Source organism: Lacerta agilis, chromosome 4 (assembly GCF_009819535.1).
Source record: "Lacerta agilis isolate rLacAgi1 chromosome 4, rLacAgi1.pri, whole genome shotgun sequence".
In the NCBI taxonomy this organism is placed as follows: domain Eukaryota; kingdom Metazoa; phylum Chordata; class Lepidosauria; order Squamata; family Lacertidae; genus Lacerta; species Lacerta agilis.
Window position 1 is genome coordinate 50,974,127 of NC_046315.1, and position 22,085 is coordinate 50,996,211.

At 40.0% G+C, this 22,085-nt stretch overlaps 1 protein-coding gene across 2 annotated transcripts in view; it reads right to left on the reverse strand.

Annotated features, from left to right (window-relative positions):
* The window catches only part of RUNX1 (RUNX family transcription factor 1), a 173,880-nt gene that overhangs the window by 27,319 nt on the left and 124,476 nt on the right, over positions 1 to 22,085 (reverse strand). Inside the window, exon 5 of one of the 2 annotated variants that reach the window (XM_033146986.1) lies at positions 11,634 to 11,825. The exons of the other annotated variant lie outside the window; for it this stretch is intronic. Coding sequence (XP_033002877.1) covers positions 11,634 to 11,825 — 192 coding nt within the window. The remainder of the gene's footprint in view (positions 1 to 11,633; positions 11,826 to 22,085) is intronic. 2 annotated transcript variants of the gene reach the window in all.

A 22,085-nucleotide genomic window follows, 5' to 3' on the forward strand; every position in this document is an offset into this window, starting at 1 on the left:
GTTTTGCAACACGCACCTTTAATCTTCGTAACAACTGGGTTATTCATGGGCCCATACTATGCTTCAAAAGCCAATAAAAAAGAACATCAATATCGCTAGCATAAGGTCTCAGCTATGATGTGTCCACAGTTTGGAGTGCATCTGAAGTCTTGTATAAGAAGCACACCTGCTTCTGCTTATATTTTACACAATAAATAAAACTCACCTGGCTTTCTTATTCTACACTAAAGGGCCCAAGCAATATATTCTGGGCTGGATCCAGACAAAGTTAGCTGAACTTAGTTTCCATTGAAATCAATGGCATGCACGTCATGACTTCCACATCCTATTGATTTCAGTGTGATCCAAGTTCAATTAGCCTTAGTTCTAATCCAACCCACAACTCCTTTAATCCCCCACCCCCAGGAGTTCAGGGAAGGGAACAGGCTCACCCCTAATCCTCACCATTTCATCTTTACAACTACTGTGTGAGAGTAGTCAGACCATAGATCTCATTGGCTCAAAGTTTCCCAGTGAGCTTCACGAACTACCTCCTTGGTCTAAGTCCAACGTATGAATTCTGGAAAGGAAGGAGCATTGCACTTTCTGCAGTGTATTACAAGGACTTCATGAGCCAGGGCTACACCCACTCCTATGAATTAATTAAGTGCTCAGAACTGTCAAAGTGATAAGTAGCAGGCAGGTGAAATACAACCTCCTATTTCTTGGTGAGTGAGCAAAACAAAGCAGCAGACACTTCCCCTCTTGGTCAATTCATGCCAAACTAAAATTCAACTTTGAGTTTAGAAGGGAGCCTGGATGGTTTAACACTATGCAGCCTGATCTCTTGATTTCTTTAAGCTGCAATTTTAAGAATTCTTAAAGGGAGGAATGTTCCCATTGAGCAGGTAAACCTGTTAAAGGCACCGGCGATGAATATCACTTAATTTTTAAACATTTCTGTTGTTAGGGGCTATTATAATCTACAGTGGTTGTTAAGTGGCACTTTATTTAGACAGGTAGGATACTACAGTGGTTATGAATCACAGAATCATAGAACTGTAGAACTGGAAGGGACCCCCAAGGGTAATCTAGTCCACCCCTCAGCAATTCAGGAATCTCAACTAAAGCATCCATGATAGATGGACATTCAACCTCTGCTTAAAAACCTCGAGACCACCACTGTCAAACAGCTCTTACTGTCAAAAAGTTCTTCCTGATGTTCAGTCACAATCTCCTTTTTTGTAACTTGAATCCATTGGTTTGGGCCCTACCCTCCAGGAGAAAGCAAACTTGCTCCATCTTCCATGTGGCAGCCCTTGAGATTTTTGAAGATGGCTACGATATCTCCTATTTTCCAATCTAAACATACCCAACTCCCTCAACCGTTCCTCATAAGGCTTCATTTCCAGACCCTTGTTCTTCTAGGTTGCCCTCCTCTGCACACATTCCAGCTTGTCAATATCCTTCTTAAATTGTGATGCCCAGAACTAGACACAGGATTTCAGGTGTCTAGAGCAGACTAAAGCAGTACTATTACTTCTCTTGATCTAGACACTATACCTCTGTTGAGGCAGCTTAGAATAGCATTAGCTTTTTTGCTGCTGCATCACACTGTTGACTCATGTTAAGCTTGTGGTCCACTAAGACACCTGGATCCTTTTCACATGTACTGCTAGTAAGCCAGATGTCCATCTTATATCGGGGCAGCTGGTTTTTCTTGCCTAAGTGCAGAATCTCACATTTGTCCCTATTGAAATTATTTTTGTTGGTCTGGGTCCAGTTCTCCAATCTGTTAAAGTAATCCTAAATCCAAATTCTGTCTTCTGTAGCATTAGCTAGCCCTTCCAGTTTTGTGTCATATGCAAATTTGATGAGCATCCTTTTAATTCCTTTGTCCAAGTCATTTATAAAGACTTTGGACAACAATGGGGCCAGGACAGAACCCTGTGGCACCCACTTGTCACTTTTTCCAGGATGCCAAGGAACCATTAGTGAGCACTCTTTGGGTTTGGCCAGTCAACCAGCTTCAAATCCACCTAACAGTTATCTCAAGATACACTACACCCACAGCACACCCCCTGATCCACCAAGTTTGTAACTCTATCAAGAGAGTGAGTTGCAAGCCAGGAGATCCCCTTTTTGAATTTTTCATCAACTGAGAAGTTAGTCTTAGGCAAGCCACCTTCCCTCAGCCTAATAAAACCTTTTTCCTGATATGGATGATGAAAGAAACAGAAATAAAATTTAGGGAAATATTTCATGATCCCAGCCTTTCCCATATGGGTGCCCTCTAGGTGTTTTGGACTACACAGTTCCACCATCACAGCTATGCTAACTGGGACTGGTGAGAGTTGCATTCCTTTATTAGGCCAACCAAAATGTCACAAAATAATGAGCAAGCTTTTGAGTTGCCTGGAACTCTGCCCCAGGCTAGTTGGGAAAAAATGCAAGGAGAGAGAAAGACAGAAAGAAAGAAAGAAAGAAAGAAAGAGATGGTAGGTAGCTGTGTTGGTCTGAAGCAGTCAAAATAAATTAAAAAAATTAAAAAATTGTCCAGTAGCACCTTAGAGACCAACTAAGTTCGTTCTGGGTAGAAGCTTTCGTATGCATGACAGGTTTGCCATACCCACTGAGTCAATCACCCATCTCTTACTACCCTTCTGAGAAAAACCCCACCCCACCCTCTCACTATATATAAGGGTCTGGTGACTTCTGTTTCAGTGTATCTGAAGAAGTGTGCATGCACACAAAAGCTTATACCCAGAACAAACTTAGTTGGTCTCTATGGTGCCACTGGTCCCATCACATCCTGGCAAAAAGAAGGAGAAGAAATGGAGGCAGTGAGAGATTTTACTTTCTTGGGCTCCATGATAACTGCAGATGGTGACAGCAGTCACGAAATTAAAAGACGCCTGCTTCTTGGGAGAAAAGCAATGACAAACCTAGACAGCATCTTAAAAAGCAAAGACATCACCTTGCCGACAAAGGTCCGTATAGTTAAAGCTATGGTTTTCCCAGTAGTAATGTATGGAAGTGAGAGCTGGACCATAAAGAAGACTGATCGATGCAGAATTGATGCTTTTGAATTATGGTGCTGGAGGAGACACTTGAGAGTCCCATGGACTGCAAGAAGATCAAACCTATCCATTTGTAAAGAAATCAGCCCTGAGTGCTCACTAGAAGGACAGATCCTGAAGTTGAGGCTCCAGTACTTTGGCCACCTCATGAGAAGAGAAGACTCCCTAGAAAAGACCCTGATGTTGGGAAAGATGGAGGGCACAAGGAGAAGGGGACGACAGAGGATGAGATGGTTGGACAGTGTTCTCGAAGCAACTGGCATGAGTTTGGCCAAACTGCGAGAGGCAGTGAAGGATAGGCGTGCCTGGCGTGCTCTGGTCCATGGGGCCACGAAGAGTCAGACATGACTGAACGACTGAACAACAACAAGGTGCTACTGGACAATTTTTTTATTTTTTTTTATTTCAAGAAAGAACTGGTTGGTGTTCAAACCATTCAGTATCTGCATCTGTTGAGTCTTCAAGACAGAATGTAGGAGGCAGTAAGCCATTATTCAAATGAGACTCTGAGATTTTCTCAGTGCTCATTTATCTATAGGACAATGGCTTTGTGATGCAAACTGCTTTAGATGCAGGTTGTCTTCCTAACTGCAGATTACAACTTATTAGTTTCCTGCAGCAATTGGTTTTTCTGTCATCAGCATTCTGCAAATCAACTAATTAGTAGGCAAACAATCCTATGATAATTTGCTAGACTCTCAAAACAGGATATTATCTATCTGACCTGTGAAAAGATAATCCCTTGTGTTGGAGAATTCTCTTCTCACCTTATTGCCAAACAATTAATTTAGTTTTCTGCAGCTGATTAAGTGTAATAGTCTAGGCAGGAAACAGCGTTACTGTACCTTGCCAAAGATCTGTCAGATGAGCACACATGAATACACCAGAATAGCTCAAAGAAGAAAAAGCATGGCAAAACATTTTCTAACTATTACCTCTGTGTCCATATATCAAAGATGCTCTGCTAAGAATCTGCAGTGAAGAAGCATGCACTGATCTAGTAATGTTTACTACCTTTTAAACACAGACAGAAATAAGTTATTTACTGTCCTAGTAGGAATAAACTGAAAGAGACAACTGTTAATTTATTGTAAAAATTCTGTGAAGTGTTTCTAATGAAAAGGACAGAATAGCTTCTTTGTGTATTATTTTGATCAAAAGTGGCCTATAATTAATATCTTCAACATTCTGACCCTAACATGGAAGTGACTGGTTTCTACTACATCAACATTTCACGTAAGTACCCTGATCCAGGAAGAATGTATTCCAGTAAAAAACAAACAAACAAACAACCCAACAACCTATGGGCCTGTTGTTATGCTGAGTCACTAACAGCAACAATCGTTTGGTTCAGTGGAATGAGGCAGGAAAGGGGAAGACGAAGTTTCCCAGGTTCAGCCTCCTACTCCTCTAAAAGGTGCTTCCATCACCTGTAAAGCAGACAGGAGAACAGAGTCTCATCTTTAAAATGCAAAAATAAAAAATGGTGTTGTGGTTATTCCAAGGAGAAGAGAAAAAAAATGGGAAATCTGTAGTCATCCAGATGTTGTTTGGCTACAACTCCCATAATCTCTGACCACTGGCCATGCTGACTAGAGCTGAAAGGAGCAGGAGGTCTAATAACAGTTGTATAGGTTCCTCTGGAATACTGTAACATAACTATTCATCTGGAACAGAAAGTAAGCATAATAGATTTTTGAAACAGCTTGTTTTTAAAAAAGATTCCTCACTGAAAATACAAATTTCAGTGCCCTAAAAATTTAACTTTATACTTTACATTATGATAATTGTGTCTGAATTTTTCAGGGTTATAACCTGAACACATCCTGTTTTTGAGCACTTCATTAAAACCCACAAAAATACTAAAACCCTAGCAAAATAGATCAAGCTATGGAAACAATGCTATCTACAATTCCTTGTGGTCAACCACACCAGTGTGTTTCTTCAGCTCATGGGAACTATGATAAAGATGGATGTTTCCAAGAAATGATTATGATAGCATAGGAGACCTTGAAGATATCTCTTTAAACAAAGCTTTTTTCACCTGGGAAGCAATGAGAAAAATATTACTGCAAAGTTTAAACATTCCTGCCTTTCCAAAAAAATGATCAAATAATCTGCCTTCTTGTGTTACAAAATGCAGTTTGGGTTACTTTTGTCCTTGTAAGCATGTTTTGGTCAATATAATTGGTCACAAGCCTTTTAAAAGGCTTACTTTAGGTGTAAAAATATCCAAAGACATTTCTTTTAACTTAAGTACGGTTGTTGTTTTTAGGGGATGGGGAAAACTCATTTTCTCAATTTTTTAGCAGTACATAAAATCTTTTACATAATGCAGCCAGGATCCAAATAATTGCTAACTAATACTGCAAGAACAGGGGAATTTCCTGAACAGCAGTCTTCATGGTGTACGGCAAACCAATTTGAAACTGACAGGAAATCTCAAGAAGAGTTTAAGATGTGGCATAGAGATTCTAAATGGGTCATGGAAAAATAAAACAATTGACACATACTTCAGGTAATGATTTGGGTCCTGGCTTCCATTTTATAGGGTCATCTCCAGCCCGCCAGTATTTTGTAGAGAGATTCAATTGCATACTGGAAATTTAGGTTTGTACAATTAAAACATATTAAAGCACTCTGTCAACCCTGTGCTTTTTGAAGTTCGGAAACCAATAGGGAAATGCACTGAAAAGTATGGGATGAACAAATGATTAATGGAAAGACATATAAGAACTGCGTAAGCAAATCAGGATGGATACTTATTGTCATATAACCTCTGCACAAGTGCTCAATAAATACTGGATGCTGTCTATCCTCAGTGTGAGCAAATTAGGATGAATGCTCAGTAAACAGGCTGTTTAGAAGACTCCCACATCAGTCAAACAATAGCAAAAAGAAATGCAATGTTCACACACTCAAGATATTTAAAACTTCATGAAATCAAATAGATAACACACTGGACTCTCCACAGACTGGAAGCCAGTGTGCTGTAATGGTTAGACCTGGGAGACCAGGTTTCAAATCCCTACTCAGTCATGAGGCTCAGTGAATGACCTCAGGCCAATTACTCATTCTCAAGCTACCTTACCTCACAGGATTGTTGTGAAGATAAAATGGAGAGGGAAGGAACTGTGTATGCCACCTTGAGCTCCTTAGAGGAAAGGTGGGATAAACATGTAACAAATAATCATCATCCCAAGCACGTTTTGTTACCTAGACTACTTTCTAGGAAAGATAGCAGCATGGAAAGCAGAGGGTAGTTAGTAAGGAGGTAGAATGATTGTCATCTTGATTCCCCATACATCCAAGAGCATCTTGCCTTTATGCGCTTTATATCTTTTAAAAATTCCCATAAGCTTGAACCATAAAACAAAAGATTACATTGCAATAACCCATCGTAAACATAGCAAATTTGTTCTAGTGCCCCCTTTTCAGAAATATATTGTTTCTTCCAGTTCAAGAGGGTGGTATAAACAAGAAATGTTATGATTAATCTTATGAGCTCTTATGCTGTCAAATAAATACTTAAGAAGATGGAGCACATGGCAATGCAACATCATGACCGCTATGACCACTGCTTAAGCATTACCAGCTCTTCCAGGACATTAATAATGGTGCAGGAGCAAGGGTTGGCACTCTCATCCTAGAAATAGTTACCCATTGCCAGAAGTAATGCAGCAAAGCACCACACAAAATTGGAAGAGGAAGCATAGGAGAAAATTAGATGGAGGGCTTGCCTAGAGGAACCTTATAAGAGAAGACCTTTGGAGCACTATCAGTGAAGCCATACATATATAACAATAAGATTGCAACTGGAAGGCGGCAACGCATACAAATCCTTTCCTTACTTGGCTACTACTGCATAGCACACTAGCTTTATTGAGCTGAGACTGTACATAGTGCATCCAATGTGCTCTGCATCCAGTGCATTCCCACCACTGGTTTAGGAAGCAGTGCACACACAAGAATAGCCACAATCCATATCTATCATTTCTTATGAAATGTTGCACTTCGATGCATTCCCCCCCACCCCAAACCAACTTCAACCCAAATTGAGAAAAACAAACAAACCGGCTACAGGTTAACCCTAAAACACTTCAGTTGCTACTGTGTCATAGAATTGCAGAGTTGGAAGAGATCCCAAGGGCTGTCTAGTCCAACCCGCTGCAATTCAGGAATCTCAGCTAAAGCACCCAAGACCGAAGCCTTAAAAACCTCCAAGGATGGAGAGTCCACAACTCTCCACTTTGTTCCACTGTCAAATAGCTCTTACTGTCAGACAGTTCTTCTGTACCCTCCTTCTCATGGTGAGGCTATACCTCGTTCCCATTCCATTTGGGCTGGATTTTATGCTATTGCCTTTCAGTTAGGGCTTGCTGACTCTCTCACAAAGAATAGAACGTGTACTTCGTGAGATTGTAGGGATTACCCTTGGGTTGATTGGCTTTATTCAACTTCTGTGCCAGTACCTCCATAAAAGCTTCCATCTATGACAATTATTTTCCTGTATATAAATATCTGCTTGAATCTGCAGAATTGCATCAGTACGTATACACTGAATAGTTTTCTTTTTGAACTTGAAAGCATAGTTACTCCCCTTCACTGCTGTGAAGGCATAGGTTTTGAACTTCTAAATGGACAGGTGTGTATATATGTATGTATATATATATATATATATATATATATATATATATATATATATGAAAGAAATCAAGGAGTCTATTAAAGCAATTTATGGGCACTAGCCTGCCTGGACTTGCTTTCATCATACAAACTGCTTTTTGTTTGAAATATGAAACCTGATAAAAATAGGAAGTTAATTCCTTTCCCCCTTTCACAGGTGGAGACCTCTTCAAGTAAACAGTAGCTTAGTGGTATGAAAATATTTCAGCCCTTTTAAAAATACACAAATATCTCTCAGGTGTTTATTTTGAAGTTGCTGTATTATTTAAAAAGTTTAAATAATTGCTTTATGACCTGTGCTTGTGATATTTAGAAACTAGCCCTAGTAATTCTTTTAACTCCTTTGCATTAAAAATTCTATTAAATAAACAAATTACAAATTTATAAAAACAAATAACAGCTCACACAAACACAGCAGAAAACTACCATAATGTCATATATTTTGGCATTATACTAGCATTATTGTTGGTACAGTCCAATCTAAGCATTTTAGTTCAGTAAGTCTCTGGCATATTTACTACTGTTGCAATAGGCTCAGGCAGTAATTGCTGTTCTCCAGTACAGGGGATCCTGCCTATATTTTATTTGCTTTAAGTACGCTCTAATTTGAGTTCACTGTATTTGTCTTATGACTTTTAAGTCTCTTAATTATAGGCTTTCAAATGTTTTGTCCACAACAAAAATGGGAAAGAAATGTGCCTTATGACAAGCAAATCCTAAATTCTGACATAAAGGTTGAGTGCAAACAAAATACAAAACCATGGTATGTTAAACTACATCTTGTTTCCTTTAATAATGTCTGGACCAAAGCCTACCTACAAAACATGGTTTGTTTAAGTTCTGAAACCAGTGTCTGAAACCAAAATTTGAAGCTTGTTTGCAAACCAGAGTTTACATCTGAGTCACTGTGAATCCATCTGAATTCAGTGCTGAGAATATGGGAAACAAAAACAACTCCAAATCGTGGTTTGCCTGCTTCATGTCTACTGTTCACATAACATGGTTTCATGTTAAATCTGAACCCAGCGAAATGAACACAACATACTGAGAGCATTACTAAGAATTAAAATAACAATATATTAAAAAATGGATTTTCACCTGTGGAAATACAAACAATTTTGCATCATGTCCAGTAGACTGTGAGTCTGCAGGTTTGAATTTTGCTTCTTTTATTTTTAAAACATCTTGTTTTAGTTCTGAATACATTACTATGAGTACTACTACAATGGGTACTAATAATGATAATAAATAGAACGCACCACTGAGCCCAGTTAAAATGCAAGAACACACTTGATTTAAAACAAGTGAATTGTTCTGTTCAAAAACTGTTCAAAGTACTTATTACTAAACTGGAAAATAAATATTAGCTTTCTAAGAAAGGGTCATATGTCATTCATCCTAATTTCAGACATGCTTAATTATGCATGTAAAATATACCTTTGTAAAATATACATTAGAGGGTATTTAATCAAGTCCAGCTACTTTCATGATGATCATGATGATAGATAGTTGCAAAGCAAGATTTTTTAAAAGAGGGGAAAAAAGAAAAACTAAGACAGGATTGTTTTAATTTGTTTACACTATGTGGTCTGGAATTATAGCTGGAGCCAAGCTTCAGAGATAGCTCCCAGCAAAATATAAGCTAAAAATGCACTTTGCTATCTTTAAAGCATGCCCTGATCCCAATCAAGGTACACAGTAGTAAATTTCATTGCCATCGGCAAGACTTATTAAACATGCTAAGGGCTGAAGAGGTCCTGTGAGAAACAGCTTGTGTTTGCTCTGTAACAAATGGCTTAAGTGTTACAGTTTAAGCTACTGTTCACCAGCATGGTATCCTGTAGATGTTGTGAACTGCAACTCCCACCATCCCTGACCATTGGGCTATGCTGTCTGGGACTGGTGAAAGCTGTAGTCCAAAACATCTGGAAAGCACCAGGCTGGGGAAGCCTGCTGTAAGGCAATACTTAGGAAGAAGTTCTGCTGGATCCCATGTGATTCACATCTGAGTAAACATATACAGAATTAGACTGTATATGTGTAATAGCTGTGTGGTAGCTTTATCTGTCTTTAGCCACCAGGCAAAGACTTTTCTTTCTGCCCTTTTCTTTTGGCCATTAACTTGAAGGGTGGCACTGCAGCCTCTTTTACTGGAGCGGGATGCGTAAATCCTGCCTTTTATCTAGTTATTGTTTTTGGATTGTTATGAAATGTTCTTAATTGGTTTTATTTTAAGTCACTTTGGATCACTCTGTGAAAAGGGCAACTATATATATAGTTTCGGCACCTCTCAGGTGGGTGCCGTCGCCATTATAAGAGAACATCTTCTGTTTAAAAATATATATGGCTGAAATTTTACTACTCTTGAATATAAACAGTAGATTCAGTTTTTAGAGTAACTTAGGGCTTTCACCTAATGCTGTGCCTGACTGCCTTTTCCAGCATTTCCCTATAGTTCTACAGCACTTGGAGTCTGTATACATAGCCAACCACTCCAACATTATCTTATGAAAGCAGGAGTCTGAACTAAACTAAAAGATAACTTGCAAACATGCAACAAGGAGTGAATGTTGCTTAATAACACAAGGTCAGTCTGGATAATTTTGCGATTAAATAAATTAGCTCCTGGTTTATCGCAGGGCTGACTTAGGGTGTTCTGCTGTTTCTGCAATACAGATGACGACATACAGATTAGTGCCTCCGTATATCTATTTAATTATTTTTTAGTGGTCGGAATAGTTAAGGGATGAAATCATTATACTGATATATACATTTTCGTACTTATTCTTTGGTTGGAGAACCAGAAGTGTAAATGTCAAAGGGCAGCTGCACTGTGGTTTGCATATTGCACCAGGAACTGTGGATTCAGAACCAAAATTTCCCCCCCATCCCTACATGGAGAGGAAAGTGGGATCACCCATGAAACAAGTTCAGTGTAATGTGTGGAAATGGTATCTGAATATCCATTTGAGCTGGTACTGATGGCTGCTGTTAGTGCCTTGAAATTCATGGCAACATCACTCATACCCTTTACTCAAAAGTAGAACAACTGAACTCCTGTGACCAAAGGATACAAATATATATATCACACAATGAATCATAGAATCATAGAATTTAGAGTTGGAAGTTCATACTCTGGGAAGTTTATACTATGTATGAACTTGTAATAAAATCCTGATGGCTGTTTGTTTTTCTCAGAGAGAAGAAGCCACCAGGAAAGAATGGAGAAGCAGTGGACTGGGAAGTAGTTTACACTCCTTCTCTGCTCTAATAGCTCCTTTTCCTAGGGAAAAGCGGTATCAAACTTTCATTGCATGAAACATGGACATGCATTCTAAATTGCAAAGCATGTACCTCACTGCTATGCATAAATTGTAGCCAGGATTGGCTGACCCATGAGGCAATATCTTCACTCATCCCTTCTTCCCTGGTGGGGAGGGAAAAGCCATTTTGTGGTTCTCCTCAGATGCCAAAATATTTTGAGCCGGCCCTGTTTGTAGGGCCATTGTCGAGTTGATTATAATGCTGTTAATTGGCTGGAGGAATCCCACAGTAGTGTGCTATGAGAGAAATGAATGAGCATTTGTTTTGGGAGAAAGACTCTGCCTAGTTTCTTCTACACTGTTCTTCACCAAAACTTTTCCACAGTTGTTTTGAACCTTACATCAAACTCAACCTTTTCCACATTGTCTGCTTACAATTGCTGCCCTCTTTCACTATCAGAGCTAGTGCTAGATGTGCCATATGAAACCCACTGGGGGAGGGGGAGAACTGTCCCAAAGTGCCATCCTATACAACAGATCAAGCCAACCATGATTCCAATGGCCAATGGGTGACCTTTTCCTTGATGCACAGGGTGGAGTGAGGGGAGGAAGTTCAGGTACTTACCCTGAATCTGGCTCTGAGGCTGAGGGTTAAAAGCAGTGGTGTGGTTCAAGGAAGCTCTTGGGTTAGGAGTGGGGGCTGGGTGGTGTGGGCTGACCCTTATGGCTGTGCGACGCAACTGCTCCAATTCGCTCAGACGCTCTGAAAAGGATAAACTCCCAGGCTTTGTCTGCTCGTCTAGTTTCTGACGGTGTCCTATTACGGGGAAGGGGAAAGAAGATGAGAAAAATATCTGACTGACACATAGCAGAATCTGTTGCTGTGTATGCACCCTATTACTACGGTCAGAAAGTCAACAGGATCATCTATATTGCAGGGTAGTCTAGCCAACATGGAGGCCTTCAGATATTGTTGGATTCAAACTCCTATCAGCCCCAGCCAATATGGCCAATGTTCAGGGATGCTGGGAGTTGTAGTCCCACAACATCTGGAGGGCACAACATCAGCTACCCCTGTAATATTTACTAGAAACATGATGGGCTCAACCCAACTAAAACCCCATTGATTTCAATAGGATCTGAATATTTACGTGGATTGGAACTGAGATCTTCAACACACACCACAATGTAGTTTATGTACAATACACGCAACTGCAGTTTGCTCATGTTCTACATTATTATTACACTGTCAAGGAATGCAGACTCAGAGAACATGGGAAGATGCCGCATGCCTCGTCAGATAACTCATCCAACTAGCCAATGCAGTCTTACTCATCACGTGCTCCCTGATATTGTTTTTAAACCAGAGATGGCAAGGACTGAAACTGAGACCTTCTGTCTGCAGAGCAATGACTGAAGACTAATGAGTAAAGGCATCCTGTCTTGTCTTCCTAAGCTCAGAAAGATTATAGTACAGTTCTGCCCTCTGTGAACTTCCTTCACAGATCCTGAGGAACATCAGAGGGGCCAGGGGCTGCTTCCTGGTAGAAGCTGCACCTTGGTAGAAGCTGCTCTATGCCTGTGGGAAAATGTGCTTGTGGGAAATCCAACTTGGAGGTATGCACTTATTGCATTGTAAAAAAAAACCTATTTGTTGAACAACATTTCCACTTTCCTTATCGGCGAGTGATTCATCTCTGTACCAGTGCAATCAGACAATACCCTAGCAACACTCAGGAAAAGGAGCTGGTGCTGGAATGATGCACGCACACCGTCACACTTGGGAAGGGGTGAACATATCAGCTGACATCAAGAGACTCGCAAAAGGCAGGACATTAGCAAATCTTCTACCCAAATATGGAATTCTTTCCCCCTTGCTCTATTTCTTTCAACCAATTCCTTTTATCTTGTCTGAAAAGAGTTAAAACTGCTGCATCTCTGATGCTGCTAACACTTCAAAAAAAAATTCTACTCCACTCCTTTCCCTAAACTGATTCTATTTACTTACTGCAATGAGTAAGTCTTCCTTTTGAATGAATTCTTCTTCTTTAGGAGAAAGCCCCTGCCTGCAGTTTTTGTGATGGAAACTCTTATAGAAAGGAACTTCTCCAAACACATCACATAGACTGATGGGTGTGCTGTGGGCAACAAAATCCGCCACAAAAGCCTCTTGCATCTCATTCTTTTGTTCCTTGGGGTTTTAAATAAAATCTGAACACATAATTGCAATTTATTTTCACCTGAGGAGGGTCATCAAATGAATACCTAGCCCTGCCTGAAAAGAGTCAAACATGTCCCCTGCTATACAAAACACTATTCCACACAGCCCTGAAAACATTTTCATGAAGACACTGGACTTTTTTTTTAAGAGTTCTAAGAGGAAAACACACACTTAAAAGTAGTGCCTAGTAGCTAAAATTAAATTTTATAACTTGTGCTGATGTTCCAAATCTGAGCAACTTGTCTCTTCTTCCTCCTGCCAGATCCTCTGGCACAGCTCACTGTGTCTCGGATTCCACACTGAGCTATAAATTATCAGAGGAATGGAAAGGGGAGGAGAGCATAGGACTTGAGAAGTGATTGTATCTTTTACACCCATTAGCCCACTCCACTTCCCTCCTGCTCTTGTTAAAGAGATAAAAAAGAAAAATACTTTTATCTAATACTTTTTTATAGTTCAGATGCAAAAGCCTTTCTTTCATTTGTCAGTAATGCAAATTCAAACTTGGATTCAAGACACTCGGCTCGAACGCAAACACTTGGAGTCGTGCAAGCTGTGTACATATGTAAAATGTCATCGACGTGGTGATTATTTTCAGCCTCGTGGCTTGAACGCCTTGAGGTCAGAATCTTGATTCCAGAGTAACGCCTGGCAGATCTAACAATACATATAAGATACATTTGTCATTAGAAGTTCAGTTCAGAACTATTTATGCACCCAATTTAACACGTCTGTGAGATGCCTTCCTTTCATATTTTTGTCAGTTGTTATTCTGTTTGGTTTTCAACATGACTTTGAGGACTGTTATTTTTCTGGCAAGGTGTTTAATAAATAATAATAATAATAATAATAATAATAATAATAATAATAATAATAATAATAAATCTACTGAAATCTATTAGAATAATACATGTAAAGAATTAAATAGAGTAGTAGAGGTGATTGTTGTCTTTTTACAGCACCGATTGTTGCCAATTCTCTTCATGTTAGACTAGAACCACTTCATGCTACAGAAAAGCACTTGTGTGTGAATGTTGTGAGTCTAGGTCATCTACACAGGATCACTCATGCTGGTTCTTTTGGGGTTTTTGCACATGAACAAGGGATTGGCTGCAGGTTATTAGCCTGCAAATGAAATAAACAAATAAATCCAAATGGTCATCCTCACATGTGACATTTGCACATCATTTTCATCACACATCATATTTCTGCATAGGATGTTGTATACACATGATGCAGTCCAGTAGATACTAATTTTCCTGCAGTAACCAGTGCTTCCAAGAGTTAAAGCAGTTCCCTTTTTGATAGCAATTAAGGGGTAACATCTAACTTAGTGTGTGGGGAAAAACACCATTCATTCATATGGATTTGCAAAATTGCAACAAATGAAGTGGCTGTATGTATGTGAATAGTTAACACCTTCAAAATGAAAGATATTAGCAACTACATTCCAAGTACCGGTATTACTTAGGAGCCCAGACTTAGGAGCCCCAGTTTCAAATCGTCATGTTTTCCATGTATGAAGCAATGCATCTTTTAAATTAATTCATCCTCATGAAAACAGAATGTGAATTTAAAACCAAAACAAAGTGTCAGTGGGCTAAGTAATATTTCCTCATGTCATCCTATATTTTATCAATATTCAAGGTAATCCTGTACATGTTTCCTCAGAAATAACCTACACTCTTTAATGAAACTTACTCCCAAGCAAGTGTGTAACGGATCACAGTCTAAACAAAATGTTTCACATTAATGAAAGAAGCCTTAGCGTGGATGGGGCTGGAAATATATTCCTTGGTATTCTTTTAAATCCAAATGCACTGTAAACTAATTACTGCTGAGATGATGATGATGATAAGATTTTTTTTTAGAATTTTAGTACAAAATGTCAAACCTATGCCTTTACCGTAAACTCCAAGATTATCAAATCTATATTTTCCACAGCTGCCTTTATTTTACTGTCCCCAAGTCCATCAGGCAAATGACCAGCATTTGGGAATTGCAGGCTTCTCCATTGAACAACAGGACTCTTGACCCATGACAATGAACAGTATGCATAGATGAGGGAGAAATATTGCACCACCATCCTTGCTCTCAGCTCCTTTGCTCATTCAGCATCACTTCTGGAAAAGCCTCCACACAAACAAACTAGGTATGCAGAACTTCCAGAGGGGTAGGTAGACATGTCAGTCTAGCTCAGCAAAAACAAGAGTATAACATGCAGTTGGGAATCCTTAAAAAGGCAGGTTCTCTGATGAGGCACAGGATACCAGGTGTCATGTGGAATGCACATGCCAACCCCTAAAAGCGATCATTGTTATCAGGGCCGGATTTAGGTTTGATGAGGCCCCAAGCTACTGAAGGTAATGGGGCCCTTTATATGTCCAGCTGTCCTTTGTCAACAGCAAACTGTCGCTGCTTTTTGTGTTGAATACCGTGTTTCTCCTAAAATAAGCCATGGCCATAAAATAAGCCATAGCAGGATTTCTATGCATTTGCGAAATATAAGCCGTTCCCCGAAAATAAGCCATACCCCGAAAATAAGCCATAGTGATGCGGCACCTCCCATTAAAACAGCCTGGAGAGGCGTGGCTATGCAGCGTACTGATGCGATGCAGTTAAAATAAGACATCCCCTGAAAATAAGCCATACTGTGTTTTGTTGAGGGGAAAAAAATATAAGACGGTGTCTTATTTTAGGAGAAACACGGTATATGCTATATGGTAATTTATGGACCTAATAGGTATCTAAAGCCATTTGCACATAACAAAATATGTATTTTATCAAAGTAATTGTTGAACTGAAAAACAATTAAGAAGTATATTAATAGTGAAATACAACAACAATAATAATTTAATAATAATAATAATAATAATAATAATAATAATAATAATAATTTATTGTTTGTATCCCGCCCATCTGGCTGAGTTTCCCCAGCCACTCTAAGAAGAAGTATATTAATAGTGAAATAATTATTAAGCTCTAACTGCATGTAGGTTTTATTTTATTTGTTTTTTATCTTATTTTTTTTGGAAATGTACATCCAGTTGTTTTTTTCCCTTTACATTTTTTGGGGGGACCCAAGAGAGTGGGGTCTTAGGCTATAGCTTGTTTAGCTTATACATAAATCCGGCACTGATTGTTATGTGTGAAGGGTCCTGGAGGTGTACACCCAAGTTGTGGATAAGACACAGAAATGTGTAACTTCCTTGTTTAGAAAAAGTGGCTTACTTCATAAGTTCTTGTTTGGAGATAAGCCTGCCCACTGAAGTACCATATTGACCTAAATATAAGCCACACTTTCCCCACAAATTCCTACCGTGAAAAGTTAAAGTGTGGCTTAAATGCGTGACCTTACAAAAATTGGCTTTTACGGGACTTCTGGTGAGGAAAGATGGTGGGTGCCATGGCAGCATGTAGCTCCTAGGACCACCAGCACCAGAATAAGACACAATTTTAAGGGAGAGGCTTATATTAGGGTATTGTATTGCTCTCTCTCCCCCCCCTCTTGAATTTTAAAGATGAGGCTTATTTGCGGGTACGACTTATATTTGGGCTAATACGGTAAAATCAATGTAAAACAGGCACATAGGAATTCTTTTTAAAAGAACTTTTAAAGCGAAGACTAATGCCAGCCAGAATGTGAAGGGTTTAGGAAAAACCTTCCTTTATTTACATGTTCTATCTTCCAGCACTCACCAAAAACAAGTTTGTTTGAGGACATGCAAAAGCAAAGTAAGTGTGGAAGAAGCAGTCTGTTAAGAAAACACTTAAATGAGGAGAGCCAGATGTCTCAAGGGAAGGGTGCTGCTTTCCTTGCTCCTAATACATTAAACTTGTGTTTCAGAGTTTGCAAAGGGGGCCATTACTGCCATGGAAAAAAATTAATCTGGCAAAAAGCATTGAGAATTTCTCCCCTCAGCTGATTGGCTGGTAATTCTGGAGTGCCTTTTCAGTCGCCTTTGGTGTGAAGCATGCTTGCTAGCATCACTTGAGGGGTTCTTTTTGTAATATATGTATTCCTTTTACCAGAACATTAGAAAAAGCGTGCCTCATAGGAGCCAACCCCTAGGGGCTGAAGTCTCTTTGCCCCCCCAAAAAAAATATTTGAGAGGCATTGCCATTCAAATAGTGTGTGTGCACAGCATCATGTGATCGATTATGCAGGGCGGGGTTTACCTAACTAGCCCCCACTATATGTTTGGCATTTCTGGATCTCTCTTTCCACCTCTATCTACTGAGACAAATAGGAGCTGTATTCTGGGCAGAAACTGTATTCATTTTGCCATATTGTGGCTAGTGCTGCATTGACATTAGAGATAATTGGAGATTTTGCTTGAACCCCATTTTTAAGCAAGCTGACCTGATTTACACTTCTCAGACTAATATGTGGAACAGAACACAGGTATCTTACAGTTTTTGCACTTCTCTGAATTTTGAGACAGATTTTAGAGTTCAGCTTTAAAAATGTACCAAAATGCATACAAAATGTTTATTTTAAATTTAAAAGCGTTCAAAGATAATGTTAAGATTCTACATACAAAAATAATGTATATCTTGGTACATTTTGGGGGCGGGGGGCGGGAACCCTGTAGATTAATGCAGAAACAGGACGAAATTGATTTATGAACATGTGAAATTAAAAATCTGATTTGTCCAGCCCTAGTGGACACAAAGTAAATGTTAAACAGCAATAGTAGAAATAGAATATTGACAACACTCATGAGCAAGAATTCCACGCAAGAATTTAACTTAACTTTAAGAAAGTTTTAAAATTTTTACAGCCCTTCTCAATCTATGTGTACAGTTAGCAGCATTCTGCATGCAGAATGGCTTCTGTGTATACTGCTTGATTTTCTTCACAAACTGCTGGCAAACAGCTGCCCCACCTATGGAAGTCTGTCTTTACACGCACAACAGAATCTCTGGATCATGGCCACTGAAGTCAATCACTATAGTAAATTGGTAATTGGGTGTTCCCAGAAATATAATGAACCCATTTCACTTCCAAACTGTCTTTCGAGAGTTAAAAACAGCCACTAGTAACTAAAGCGACTCACTCTACCAATGAAAAGGCCCTCTATGCCATCGCTCATGCCCTGAGTCATCAAAACTTTGCTTAACAAATGGGGTGGTGGAAGGAAAAGTGGATTTTCCCTTGCTTGAATGTTTACTCTTACAATGTGAACCAAAATAGCCCACTTGTGATAAAATGAGTAACTCCCCCTGCCTCTGAAATAAACATCTCTGCATGTAGAAACTGGAATGGCTTAGTATTTTTTCCCCTTTAACTTCCTTAACAGTCTCTCCATTGTACTAACAGTTTGTTACATACAAGTATTCTTGCAGTTCCCTGCACCCTCTTAATGTCGTCCATGGCGCTGCATAGTCTTATGCATGCTATGCTGTTTGCTTCCTCCTTTTCCTCTGCAGCTTGCAAAGAGATATAGCAAGCTACTATATAGTGCTTTGCATGCAGAGTGTCTGAGAAGTTTCCAAACTGCACACAGGCGGATTATTCTTCCCCTTGTTTTCTTTGGCTTGATGCGAACAGCACAGAATGAGTCAAATAGTATTAACTTTCAACAGTGAAGTGGTGTGGTCAACCAAAACTGTCAGCGGCTCGATCGAAAAGATACAGCCAGCAGGTAACAAAGACCAGCCCAGAATGCCACATACATGTATGTGTAGTAGTAGTAGTAGTAGTAGGTTCAAAAGCCATAACTTTTATATTTAGCTGTCATTACTAATTTTCATTTTGTCAATACATAAACATCTTACAATTTCTGACCCGTTTGTCTTAGAGGCCTATGAGATTAGTCTTTTGGAAGATCCATGTCATACACCTGAAGAACACGCAATGCACATTCAAAGGACATGACTCCACCCCCCCCCCCCCCGAAAAAAAGAATTCTGGAAACCATAGTTTCTCCCTGTCGTGAACTGGCAGGATTACAGGAGAGAGGAAGAAGATCCCGGTGAGGGGTGTATTTGGGACTTTGACACACTGGGGCAAACTGGGGGTGGAGAAGGAAGGGTGATGGAGGATAGTGAGGGGATGGAGGTCAGTGTACAGGAACCAGAGCAGCAGAAGCCATCACCAGAGCCAGAAGGGCCCCTGTCCCCATAAATACGTCAGGCTCTGAGTCATACGGAGCAGTGGAAGGGGTGCTCTAGGAGGCTGAGGCAGGCAAGGACACACAGCTCCCTAACTGGCCAGGTGGAGCTTGCTAGCTCTGGGAGGAGGGGTGTGATTCCTCAGCTGGAGTAGACTCAGAACAGGTGAGGGCTGCATACCTCGTCAAGCCCAGATGCTATAATCAGCATACATCATATAAAAGGGAAGCAGAGCTGAGGGGCTGTGTCAGCTCAACTGCTCAGGTTGATGGACCTTGGCTTAAATGCTCCTGGACAACCATGGGACTGTGCTTTGGGGTTGACTTTGGACTGGGTTTCCTGAGTACTGGGCTTCAGACTTGGCTGACTTGGATTGACCCTGGACTGCATTTTCTGGACTTTGCTGATGTGGATTGAACCTGGACCCCATTTCCTGACTGTTGAGCTTTGGACTTGACATACTGACTTGCCGCCAGGCAGGTCAGGGGCTCAGGGCATCCCACCTCACAGTGCTACAATCCCTACCGTCCTTAACAAATTACAGTTCCTAGTATTCTTTGGGGGAAGTCATGTACTTTAAATGTGTGGTGCAGATCTACCCCTTCCAAGCTTATTTCAGAGTGCTGCTGTAGCTGCCCTATAAAGCCCCAAGTGGCCTGACCACCTCCATTCCCATGTTCCACTATGAAGGCAAAAGAAAGAGAAATGCAAATTGAGAGGCAAAAACTAACAATAAGGTGGTGAAAGTAGGTCCCCTCTGGCAGCAATCCAAGTTGTGTAATCTTACACCTTCTCTTCCCCACCCCCACCTGCTAAAACCCTTACCCATTTGCTACCACAAAGTTTCTTTGTCTGCAGTTCCTGTATTTGAGCCAGGCTGTTTACTCACTGGCTGCCAGTGAGGGAAGCACTGAGGACAGAGAAACACTCTTTCCATTCTGTGGTGCTACAGCTACCTACTCAAAATGGGAGGAGCAATTTCAGGAAAGGGCTTATGAATCTTCTTAATGCCGAGTACACATTGGATGTGACATTATTCAAGGAGTTCAGATATCAGTAAAATAAAAAGCAGCAAGCCTCTGTGCACTGAGTCCTGCCCTTTTGATAGGAAGGTACATCTATCTATCTATCTATCTATCTATCTATCTATCTATCTATCTATGCAGTGGTTGAGAGAGGACCCCCTCTTCTCCTTGCCCAATGAGCAGTGCTGTCAGTTCAGATCACTGTTGGTGCGGTTTTCACATAGTGTCACTTTGTACTAACACACACACAGCCTACAGGACTGATAATGAATTCAATGCACACACCACCACCACAACCTGCAGATGGCGGGTGCATAGTTCTTTCCCCCCCCCCCAACCTCTCTTGGGCACCCTCAGTAGGACACATCTCTGAGTATAAATTTGCTCATGGCTTGATTTCTATAAGGAAAAAATTAATGCGTCATAGGTTTAGAATTGTAGTGTTTAAAATAGGCTTCCTCAAACTCGGCCCTCCAGATGTTTTGAGACTACAATTCCCATCACCCCCGACCACTGGTCCTGCTAGCTAGGAATCATGGGAGTTGTAGGCCAAAAACATCTGGAGGGCCAATTTTGAGGAAGCCTGGTTTAAAACAATAAGAACATGAGAGCCCTCCTGGAGCAAACCAAAGGCTTATTCTAGTTCAGCATTCTGTTCCCACAGTGGAACAGAAATCTATGGAAGCCTCACAAGCAGTACATGAGATCAGAAGTTCTCTCCCACTCATGATCCTCAGCAAATCATATTCTGAGATAATCTGCCTCTGATACTGGGCTAGCACTAGCAGCTATTGATAGACTTATCCTCAAATGGCAGAGAAGCATTTAAAGACACACTCAAAAGAGGGAAAATACATTTTTTGTTCATTGAAAAAATACAATAACTGAAATAGCCTTGGGGAAAGTAGCTAATTTAAGAATCCTTGTACGTCTACTACATTTCTTGATCTAGGTAATGATTTTCTTCAAAGAACTGGCTCATAGAAAAGCAGCTTTGGTTTGTGATTCATAAGCTCACCACCATGGAAAATAACCTTTTAAGTCATTTTGGCAAATGCTCCACCAGAATTTATGTAATGAATGCAAGTTTCAGATGCCTCTACAATGGAAAATAAAGATATCATAAATTGAATGTTCATTTTAGAAACCATAAAGTAAGATCTCAATCATTACCATCCTTGTTTTGTGTAGTTCTATATTTAGATGTGTTTCACTGAGGAAAGAAAATAGGCTGCTAATGGATAACTACTAGTGATTTCAAAATATTAGTAATCTCAGTGTCCCTTCAGTCTTTCTTCCCCAAATATTTTAAAGCTCAAGTGCTTTCTAAAAACTACGCAGCTGGGTGTGTGTGTGTGTTTTGGGGGGGGAGTAATATTTATTTCATAAGACTATATATTTACTTCATTTATTGGTAATATCTTTTATACAGTATAAGGCTTGGTGGGTAACTTTTTTGGTTCTAGGAGCCAGGTCTTTATTGATCCTCCATTCTGCAGACCAATTTTGACAGTTGGGTGGGTGCAACCCACCAGTCCATCACATGACAAGATGTCATATCATTGTGTGAAAATCCATTGTGCAGGGTTCCCACTTGGGAGTCACAGTACAAAGTGTGTTCATTGCCGGCCCCATGCTTTGTAAGAAGCCCCATGCTGCTTTTAAAAATATGAAATCTTATAGGTTGACATTCTTGGTAGCGCAAAGCTTGGTT